General features: G+C 35.5%; 1 protein-coding gene across 1 annotated transcript; it reads right to left on the bottom strand.

Annotated features, from left to right (window-relative positions):
• Nucleotides 1–1,099: 1,099 nt before the first annotated feature.
• Nucleotides 1,100–11,027, bottom strand: c43h12orf4 (chromosome 43 C12orf4 homolog). The gene is made up of 14 exons (XM_059536142.1): nucleotides 10,987–11,027; nucleotides 10,442–10,625; nucleotides 10,181–10,326; nucleotides 8,905–9,086; nucleotides 7,665–7,764; nucleotides 7,464–7,585; nucleotides 7,016–7,122; nucleotides 5,694–5,891; nucleotides 5,449–5,577; nucleotides 4,871–4,942; nucleotides 4,584–4,786; nucleotides 2,879–2,936; nucleotides 2,389–2,456; nucleotides 1,100–1,873 (listed from the first exon to the last, which is right to left on the bottom strand). Exons 1-14 carry the CDS (start codon nucleotides 10,990–10,992, stop codon nucleotides 1,781–1,783), a joined length of 1,668 nt encoding a protein of 555 aa, XP_059392125.1. The 5' UTR covers nucleotides 10,993–11,027; the 3' UTR covers nucleotides 1,100–1,780.
• Nucleotides 11,028–11,651: the final 624 nt, after the last annotated feature.

Here is an 11,651-nt window from a genome sequence, read left to right as displayed (position 1 = left end):
ACACATCGCAGAAAACTATGTTATTAAACTGAGTGTCAGCTTCTTTTGACAACATAATTACCAGGAGAATACACTTTCCAATTATTGATTCTACCCTTTTGTGTATAGGCGACACATGTAGACAGTGTGCAGATGATAAGATCTAATTAAAACGAACACATCCTACACTCATCACACAAACAGGAGAAGGCAGTCCATCTGGGAGGGTGTTCAATGTTTCGGCCCGGCTGAATAAGCACTGCTCTGTCAGGCACATTTGTTGGATGGTAAGGTTTCAGATGGCTAAAGAGCAGGGCTGTGACAGTAAAACAGCAAGTGAAGGAGAGGGAGGTGGTTGTGCTAGAGGGGCCCGCACCTATGTCCCCGACCCCTACCCCAGACTGAGGTAACCAGAGACCAGATTTCACCACTAACTGATACCAAGAATGTGAGACATTTGGGGACACATTTCCTTCGCACCAGCTCTCTGAGTTGAGCGCCAATGACAGCGAGACTGCAGAGCCATTAGGGACTGCTCGAGTTCAATTTGCTATGGACAGCAGCACAGTCTAACACTTTTGCTGCCCTTTTGTGACCTGTGTGATCAGGTACGATCCACTCCAAAATACATACATCATATCAAATGAATATATTTGTACGGAGAGTTGTTAAAAAACATATTGGCCAAAACATATACAATGGTCGCAACAAAAAGTAGAACAGCTGAAATTATAGAAAAGAGCTAATAATGATAAAATTCAAAGTTGATTATAAAATCCTAAAACAATACATTTTAAATAAATAATAAATCCAAAATTATGGTGTTACACACACACACACACACACACACATATATATATATATATATATATATATATATATTATGAGGCAGCAGACCTGCAGTAAACTAAACTCTTTTTATCAATTCATTTCGAGTTAATTTGATAAAGTGTATTTCACAATAAACATGTAATTAGCATGTCAGTAGTTTTGGACAAAAGGCTAATCTAGATGCAAATGCTTTTAACTCTGATTAGCCCTACTTTGCTACTTCGTATGCTAATATCCTCACTAGGAGGAATCCAACAAAACACTTAACAGACATTATTTAATATGCAGATTTTTGTTGTTGTTGTAAAGGCTTAAACAAAAAACCTTGACAAAGTTTTCTTACTAGCCTGATCAATAAGCCTATTAAAGATTTGATACTGTTTTCAAATGCCACACTTTCCAAAGATTACACAGTTCAAATATAACTTCACACACGCCAGGGTTTAACTGGCACCTAATATACAAACACATGGTAAAACACTTAGAAAATTCTAGGAAGGTTGGTTTCATTTGACATTTGGAATCAGCAGTTTTGGTTACCTTACACTACATGTGAAAGCTACCGAATACAGCGCCACCTGGTGTTTGTGAAGAGGAACGATGACACGAGGGGCCAAAGGTGGTTGACTGCAATGCAGCACAAACACACAGCTTGTCTTGGCATTACCTGTTTCCCATGAAGCGTTAGGTAAACAGCACTCGCAACATGACAAGAGCTAAAACTCTGAACACTTCCCTCTCATATTTAATGTGTTTTTTGATGTGGAATGTACAAATCTGCGAGTTCCAGTGAAAATTCATGACTGAAATAATCAGGACATAGTACTAAGCCTACTGTGGCAGGATCACATGACAGTGCACATCAAAACAGCTCACGGTTTGTACTTCTCTGAAAATTAAGAACCTAAAGTGACAAGATGTCCTCATATTGCCAGCTACAAGGGCAGATGTGTTGGTGTGTGTGGCTTGTTTAGCGTTTTGACGTTAGCGTGAGCGTCGAAGAGACTCTGAAGATCTGAGGCAGCATGTTGCTCAGCTGGTAGAACATCTCCTCTGAGATACTCTGAGGATAAAAGAAAATCAGAAAGACAGATTGATGCCACTTTCTTAAACCGCTAAACAATTTCACTTTGTTAGTAAATAAAACAAATTAAGCAATTACGCTATCATTCAAAAGTATGTTATTTTGCAATTAAATTGATCAAAACAGACAGTAAAAAAAAACAGAATCAAATAAAGGCTGTTCTTTTGAACTTTCTATTCATCAAAAAGAATCATGGTTTCTATTTCTATTCTAATATTAAGCAGCACGACTGTTTTCATCATAGATAATAATAAATGTTTCTTTAGCAGCAAATTTTCATATTAGAATGATTTCTGAAAGATCATGTGACACTGATGACTGGAGTAACTATGCTGAAAATTTAGATCTGCATCACAGAAAACACTTTACATTTTAAAACAGAAAACAGTAATTCTAAATTGCAATGGTATTTTCACAATATTACTGTTTTACTATATTTTACCAACCAAAATTAGACTGTTAGTTATTAGACTGACTGTGAGGCCAAAACGTACCTGTGGAACAAGGAACTGGACAGTCCGTGAGATTCCCCCATCCCAGGAGGCCATTTCCATCATAAAACCTGGAAAAACCAAAGAAGATTTCAATTCTTGTATTCTAAGCATTATTACATTATTTGAGATGATAGAGAAAATGCTTTGGTAGGCATTTAAATGTGAACAAAACTGACTGGTTAACTACACAAACTGTCCTTATAAAGTAAATAGTATAATTTACATTTTATCTCTCTATTTTCTTATTTGTTTGATTGTTATATAGTTTTTTATTTACTTTTACTAGTAGGGAAAAATATCCATATTAAGACTTGTCTTATATGACGAACCAACCAACCAGGATGGGCATGTTTTTTCCTAAACATTTTATAACCCAGTATTAGATCTAATAAGCATTAAGGAGAATAAAAGGCAGAATGTAAACAAATTTGATATAATGAGATAATATATTGATAATCAAAGATATAATTTGAGATCTTTGCTTGCACACCTTTCACACACTTGAAGACCAGCTCAGCTCGTTTCAGACACCAGGGAATGGTCATCTCCTGTACAGACGAGGAAAAGAGAGAAAAGAAGTCAGTGACTGTCTGGGATAATATTTAACCATGTGGGTAACCCGGTTTCAGACATACCAAACCACTCCCTGAAGAGCAACATCTGCACATAGTGAAGAACTACAACTTCTCATGTCGGACTATTCAGATCTCCAATACATTTCACTTTGTTCTTAAAATGACATGATATTTACATTAACAATTTGAATTAATTTACTCCTAATAAAACCATATATTTAATATTTTCTACCTAATTAAACACCATAGATAAATATAATTTTTTGATGGCTTATTTATGTGTAACTGCCATGCTAATCTTGCCGTTTTCTACAGACATCCACAGTAACCATTATTTTACAGACATACGTCCTAAAACAAATCCTGTCCGAATCAAGTTTAAGACCTCAGCTTAAAACCATCCTTGGCCTTTGGCTGGGAGAACACACAGTTCCTGTTCAGATGAAACACATTTCCTGAAAACTGAACATTCCTCAACATCGGCCTGTGGTCAGAGAGGCTGTGATTGAGGCTTTCATTTACCCACAACTGGTCAGTCCAGACGGCTTGATCCAAAATAGACCATTTCTAAATTAGGCGATGAGTTTTGAGGTTGAGGATCCAAGTTAAAAAAGACAAATTAATCTGGTTTGATCCTAAAGTTAAAATTAGGACGCAACATACTGGTTATAGTCCATTATTTCATTTATATGTCAAATGCTGGTTATATACTGTCAGATATTAGATGTTTAATTGCATATGCTCTTTTCCTATTTTTATTCAAATGACTTTTGCTGTCATGTTATGCTCACTTAAGATTATTCTTTAAGATCACTAATAATTTAATAACACATCTCAAAAAGAATATCCATTTTTAAATAGATTATAAAGTTGTAATGCCTAAATTTACTCTAGCATTTAAAAAGATTCTCTTTATATTCATTCATTTTAATAAGTACAAAGTAATACAGAATTGTTTCTAAGAGACAGCATGTTCTTTTCATTTGCCGCACATCAATGCAAGTCAGATCACATGCTTTCGCTTGTTAATAATTTACTGTAATTAAGTGTGCACAATGATGCAATATTTTCAAGGATTGTAGAAATGCATACTGAATAATAGAAACACAGACCACAAGTGAATAAAAATCTTTTTGCTTCTTGAGGGCAAATACATAAGATGATAACTAGCATGATGCAGGTGGTTAAGTTTGTTTGCCTGTGCTAGAACTAGATGCCAATGTAAAGGCCAAATCCTCAACAATTCCCACAAAAACACACATTTAAGTGATGGTAGTTGGCAGAAGAAATAGCTGGAACACCCTTAGAAAGTAGATTGTTATAGATCCCAGTAACATAAAGTTGAGGCTCGGTTGGGTTTTTGAACACCCTACAATACGGGCAATGTCCTTAACTACCATTTTTACAGATCAACATTGTGTGTACCAACTAAAAAGCTCAGAATGTGGACACTTTCAGGAATTTAAACAAACTTGAAACAATCCCATGATTTCATTCACAGATGCTAAAAAAATTAAAATGTTATTATAAGTCACTGTTTGTAAATGTATGCAAAACAGTTTAGCAGTAAAAATTAGTTTTTTTGTTTTTTTTAATGAAAGATCATTTATCTACTCTTACCTCCGACATGTCATGCACCAGCAGCACTGGGATGGTGATGGTGGTGATGTCATGGGTGCAGCAGACCTTCAGGATGTTCCTCAGGCCCATGATGGCTGGGTCCCGGGCTGTGATGTTTCCCGAACGCACATTATCATCCACACAGAGGTGGAACACAATATGAACCTCAGACAGGTTTGAATGGCGTGTGATGTAGAATTCACCTGAAAGAAAAGAGAGCTCAGTTTTCTCCAGTGTTACGTCTGATCCAACAGAGTGCTAAAAGCATAAGTCAATGTTTAAATTACCTGGCACAATATTGGAGGAATTTCTGTCCATGATCTTATTTTTGTCTTCACTTCCTCCATTTCTTGGCATCTCTATAAAACAGATCAATGAAGTGTATTAGTGCAATACATTCAAATATGTTAAACCTCACTTTTAAGAATGTATTTATGATTATTTAAAAAAAAAATATTACTGTCTGGACACTTTTTTTTTATTCAAATCAGCACGTCAGTTAATTTTTGGTTCATTTTTGCAGCAAATCACTTAAAAAAAACTCTTATAACTCTTATATTTTAATAGATAATATTATGGTAATGTGTTCTCTCTTTCAATCAAAGTTATGTAACAGTGTTCATAAGATACATAACAGTTATTACAAACTGTTAGCAAAATGCAAAACTGTACCAGAGCATTTCACTTTCTGCCAAAACATTTGTGCTCTTTGAAAAAATGTGTATCGCGTTTCATTGTAGCTAGTCCCTGTCGAATGAAACTGAACACTTCCTCGCAGTAGGACTGAAGGCAGATATGTGATGGTGCAATGCAGAGGTGCTGGTTTTGGCCGAACACAAGCACACACAGTTGTTGTGTCACTCACCGGGCTGCTCTCTCTGCTTGCTGCTGCGCTGAGCTCGAGCGTACAGCACCACCTGCTGGATGATGTCCAGCTGCTCATCCACTCTGGGGAAGTGGAAGTCTGTGCACTCCTGAGACACTGTTGCAAAGTCTGATACCATAGAAAGAATGGGAAATGTTACTGTTGTTTATATTGGTTGCAAAGTCCTTATGATTTGGACTTCTGTTGATCGTTGCAAATGAAACCCTACAAATTAGATATGATACCTCTCTTAATGCCGCTGTACGAGTTGACTCTGTTGTCGACCAGCAGCACCAGGCCACAAAGGGATGTGGAGTACAGCGAGAGAGCGGTCTGCAGTCGCCGTAACTTCACCCCGCTGCTGCTGTGACGACGGTGCTTACAGAAGTCCAGAACATGAGATCGCACCAGACGCAGATTGTGCATGGTCTTCAGCTGAGCCCCTTATAGACAAGTATATCAAACAGCTATATATTTGTATCCATTATATTTTATTTATTTAAAAATGATACATGGTTAGATGTAATTAAATATTCAATATGCAATACCCTTCAAAGGTTTGGTAAGATTTTAAAAAATTATAACAATTGATAGAGTCTTCTTATGCCTCTTAAATTAAGGGCTAACTTTTATTTGATAAAAATGTAGTAAAATATTGTAATAATTTAAATGAACTGTTTCCTATTTTAAGATTTAATTTATTAATATTCAAATGTTTTGTATTCCTCTGATGACAAAGCTGAATCTTCATCATCATTACTTCAGTTTTCAGTGACATCTGATCCTTCAGAAATCATTCTTATATGCTTGCTCTGGTGATCTAGAAATATTTCTTACTATTATCAATAATTAAAAAAGCTGCTTAATATTTTTGTGGAAATCACAGTGAAACTTTCAGCATTTATTTGAAATTAAAATGCCTTTAATGACAACTTTGATGAATTTAATGTGTCATTATTGGATATTTTAGTTGTAATTTTTTAGATATTTATCTTTGTTTATACTAAGTTTAATAATACTTTTAAATACAGTCTTTAGCAAATATCAAAATTATTGTCTATGACTCTTATCGTCCATTACAATGTTGTAATGCATAAATTCACATATTTAAAATGGATTTAAAAAGTTTTTAAGAATCTTAAAAAAAATTATTATTTGGCTAAAATTATATAGATTTTTTCATTTTTATTATGAGCGTATTGTATTACACAGATTTAAAATCAGTGCATTCTTAACAAAGTTTTGTAGGGTGGACCAAAAAATATTGGGCCCCTCAACTGTTTCCACTTCTTAAATATATGAATGTCATTGTACTAGATAATAAACTATCAAACATTAGCATAAAAAATATCCAAACAAAAATGTAACAAAATTAGGCTTACAATTGAGATAAACTGCATTTGGACAATTTCAGGTTGCAAAACATTAGTGGAACATGTCCACTACATGAACAAAACAGATTGAAAACACATTGGATGTAGGCGCAAATTACCATGGCAGTTTGTTTTATGAGGGTATTTTTATGCGTCGTTTTGTAGCAGCCAATGTTTCTAAGGAAACACCATACCTAAGTGGATAGTGAAGCTCTCCTCCAGCTGTCGCTGCTCCTCGAAGAGCCGTGCCCCTGCTTCCCCTGCCTCCCCCAGCTGACCCGACTGCACCTTGATCTCCTCGCTGAAACACAAATAACAGGCTCAACTTCTGAAGCTCTTCGGCATCCATCAATCACAATGATAAGCACAGTTGTTTTGCCATTGGATCAAGTGTGACACTATTCACTCATGTGCTAGATGGTGTCAATGTGGCAAAGCGGGGATGTCGTAAAATGTAATCAGAACTGAAACTGCATCTAATGTGGTGGCAAGAATGAAACTGCTAAGACAGGATTTCTTGAGGAATATCTGTGTCAGTATCCTTGAGGATGTTACATTCTGCTCCTCTGTGTCAACTATTCATTACCCAGCACTATCATTTATCAACTCAATGCCATCAGTACCTTTAAAACTTTCACTTACTTAATTGTACTGTTGTTAGGGTTCTGTAGGTCCCGGTGGAGCTTCATCACCCATTCCTGATACTCATGTTTCTGGATACCTGTGACTTGCTTCAGTTCACTGGCCCACTTGTTCTCCAACACCTTCCCAATTTCCAAAAAAACATTAATATGTTTTATATTATTATTGTTAGTTTCAATCTGACTGTCAGTTTGGTCTTACTTGCTGTGCATCAAAGTGTTGGGCAGCCACAGTGTTCACATCCTGGTCACACATGGTATTTCCCAGCTCCTGCATCACTTTGTCCATTTCAACAGCCTGTCTGTAAAGACAAATTTCATATGCTTTTATAGTAGGAGTCAAAAGTTCAGCCATTTTTGAAATGTTTCTCATATTAAGAAGCTTAAATGTATGATAACTCTTATTTAACATATATAATTCCTAAATGTTTTCATACTAATAAAATCCATGACTAATAAATTGTATAAATAGTATACAATATTTATTACAAAATATATATATATATATATATATATATATCTTTATTCGATATCTTTATTTAGATGCATCCAATTGTTTAAAAGTGACAGCAAAGACATTTATAATGTTAAAAAAAGAACTCTAATTAAAAGCTATTTAAATTTAATTTCTCTCATTTAATATAATCTAATTTATCTGACAAATGCCTCATGCATCAATATTGAGCTGCACAACCTTTTATAATAATAAGACATTTGAAGTCGTGGGAAGTCGTGGCCTAATGGTTAGAGAGTCGGACTCCCAATCGAAAGGTTGTGAGTTCGAGTCCCGGGCCGGCAGGAATTGTGGGTGGGGGGAGTGCATGTACAGTTCTCTCTCCACCTTCAATACCACGACTTAGGTGCCCTTGAGCAAGGCATTGAACCCCCAACTGCTCCCCGGGCGCCGCAGCATAAATGGCTGCCCACTGCTCCGGGTGTGTGCTCACAGTGTGTGTGTGTTCACTGCTCTGTGTGTGTGCATTTCGGATGGGTTAAATGCAGAGCACAAATTCTAAGTATGGGTCACCATACTTGGCTGAATGTCACTTCACTTTCACTTTCACATTTTTCTTGAGCAGCAAATCAGCATACTAGAATAATTTCTAATATGCTGATCTGCTGGATCTTGAATAATAATGTTGAAAATTCAGCTTTGCCATCACAGGAATAAATTACATCTTAAAATGCACTGAAATAGAAAACAGTTTTACTAGAGAAAACAATTTTTACTCTAAGGAAATGCAATCATGGTGACCATAATAGACCTCTTTCAAAAACATTTAAAAAAAAATCTAAAAAAAAAATTCTAACTGACCATCACTTTGGAACTGTTGAATATATTAAAAATATTTTTATGCTGGGAGCTCATTATCCAAATAACACTCCCTGGCAGTTTTCCTCATAAAACAGAATTCGATCTCATAACGCTCTTCCAAACGAACCTCTCCTGAAGTTTCTTGAGCTCCACGTCTCTCTCGCTGATGAGCTCAGAAACACTAACAAAGTAACTGTGCTCCAGGTTGAGAAGAGTCTCTGAGGCCGGGGAGTGGATCAGTTCATGATAAACACCCGCAAAATCCTCGTCCCAGCTGTGTTCTTCAGGACGGGCATGTTCCAGTGTAGTCTACACACGGAAATGATACAAAACTCAGACATTACGCAGAGATCCCCAAGAGCTGAGTACCAACTAGTCAAATACTTGAACTAAATGAATTGGTTTACTTCAGTGTTTATTCTTATTTTTAAATCTTGATGTTTTTATATATTTTGTTCATACTTTTTTCCTAAAAGCACAAATAGTACATCTATTTTAATACTTCACGATTCACTTTTGCCCTCGTACTCTGAACATATAGAACCTACTGAAAGCTTAATTACTGCACTAAATAAAAACATAAGAATCTTTTTACGCAGACAACCAGGTGGTCGTTAAAAAGCCATCTGATGAACTTGAAATAGATAGGAAAGCATCCACGTTTATTTATGTACGGCTGCTATAAACTGTTAATGGTTATCCTGTGCGCATAGCTTAAGCCATCAGCGCTTCATCGGAAAGGGAGGGGGTGGATTCTGCTTTCTTTTTATAAGTTTGCTGGAGCAAGTGGAAGTAGAATTTAAACTGCAATACTTTGAACTGCTAATGCAGATGGTCAGGTCAACCTTCTTAAATGTGGAAATAGGATAGATATTCAGTTTCAAAGCAATTTATTGTGTGGGCAGTCAGAGTGATTGATTGACAACTCATTTTCAGTAATATTTTCAATTTAATGGCACTGAGAACCAAATTTGAACTGACTTGTGCTAAATAATGACATAACTGTTTTCTGTAGAGCTGCTTATAGCTGAATTATACTCATTTCATGATCACTGATCGTTATTTTTTCTTTCCTGTTTATTCATGTGAAGCGGTTTTGAAACAATTATTGCATTAAAACACTATATAAATATATGTGACTTGACTTTTGATTAATAGACGTATTAAAAATTATTTATTTATTTATTTTTTAATCATTTAGAATACATGTTTTATTATATTATATTGTACCCTGTTATCATGTTGTTTTATTATATATTTTAATAACCATAACATGTAATTAAATAATTTAAAATATACATTTTTAATATAAAAGACAAAAGGATGGACCTTAAAAATTGCTAATGTATGTAAAAATGGTGATAGGAGAAATGATTATCATTAAACTGAGTCTGTGCTCTTACCTCAGAATAGGCCTTGGCCCATGAATTTGTAAGTCTGTTTATGTCGACCTCTCCGTTAGTGAGTCTCTGCAGGGCTGCTTCTGCCTCCCGGTCATAATCCACTGACGTTTCCCTCTCTATGAAACTAACCAGGCTGCTTTTCAAGTCTAAAATCAATGCAGAAACGTTAGCTAGAGGCTGTACAGTAATTCATATATGACTTGGAAATAATGCATTAACAATCTGATCATATGCATGCTCAAATAAATGTTAATACATTACCATTTTCTACAAAACAGGGGATTTTATGAAGCAGCATGATCCTCCCATGAAGATCATTGACATTTTCTCTGAGAGGGAACTGAAGTGGTACTTTGAGGACACAGTGATGTTTTCCTGCCGTAAACTCAAACATAAACTCCTTTTCTATTGTGTTGGTTTTCCCTTTGTTTTTCCTCATCTTCACCTGCATTTAGAAAACAGATATAACAATAATGGTTTTATAGTATAGACGACAGACACAGACATAATTATGCATATTAATTATGAACGCTGTTTAAGTAGGGTAGCTTCCTATCCTAATAACCTAACAACTGAAATTGTCGTTACACAAACACAGACGTAAGTTTCCGGTCATGAATATAAGCAAACCATTTCAATTTTGTGACTTACAAATGCTATTCGAGTTCGTGCTAGATGACGAAACCACAATATACTAACTGAAATATATTTGAAAATTAGATGTATCAGAATTATTCGGTTATTATTCGTGCATTTTTCTAGTAAAATGTCCAATATTATTTGCTTGCGAGACACTTCCTGCTTACCTCCATTTGTTTTACTCCGCTGTCAGCTGATCCGCTGGTTTGTGATTAGTAACAGCAGATTCCACACGAAAAGAGACTCGTGGTTTGTTGTAGCCTGCCCGTAATTTAATTTTTAAATTATTTTCACAATAATTACTGATCAATATTTCAGACCAACATACAGGCCAAAGGTCAGCTAAATATTATTTGCAGAAAGTGTTTCGTTCAACACAAAATCCTGACGAATGTGGTTCCCAACCCTTTTCAACTCGCGGCCCACACAACCAAACACATATGTTTGCGCGGCCGACTGCAAAAAAAATTAACTGACCCCGCTATTGTTGGGTTAATAACCTAGTACTCAGAAGCTAGATTGTTAACTGTCTTTATTGAATGAACTGGCGGGCTGGCACCGCTTGGCACAACAAATAATAACTAAACTTTATTTTCCAACAAATTACCAATTAATGTTCCATGTTCCATTAATATGTTCAATGAGCGTATAAACTATCCACCAAGGAAAAATAAATTAATAAATATTAAAAAAAATTATATATATTGTCCAATAGCCTATGTTTATGGTCACTGAATGTTAAAATGTAGGTTATTTAAATAATATCATTTGTCCACTATCAATCCCCTTCGTGCTGCTGCGGTAGTGTGATATTAATAGTTCAGTATTTTGT

The sequence above is a fragment of the Carassius carassius genome, chromosome 43, assembly GCF_963082965.1.
Source record: "Carassius carassius chromosome 43, fCarCar2.1, whole genome shotgun sequence".
Taxonomy (NCBI): Eukaryota; Metazoa; Chordata; class Actinopteri; order Cypriniformes; family Cyprinidae; genus Carassius; species Carassius carassius.
This window is presented reverse-complemented; position numbering and strand designations above follow the sequence as displayed.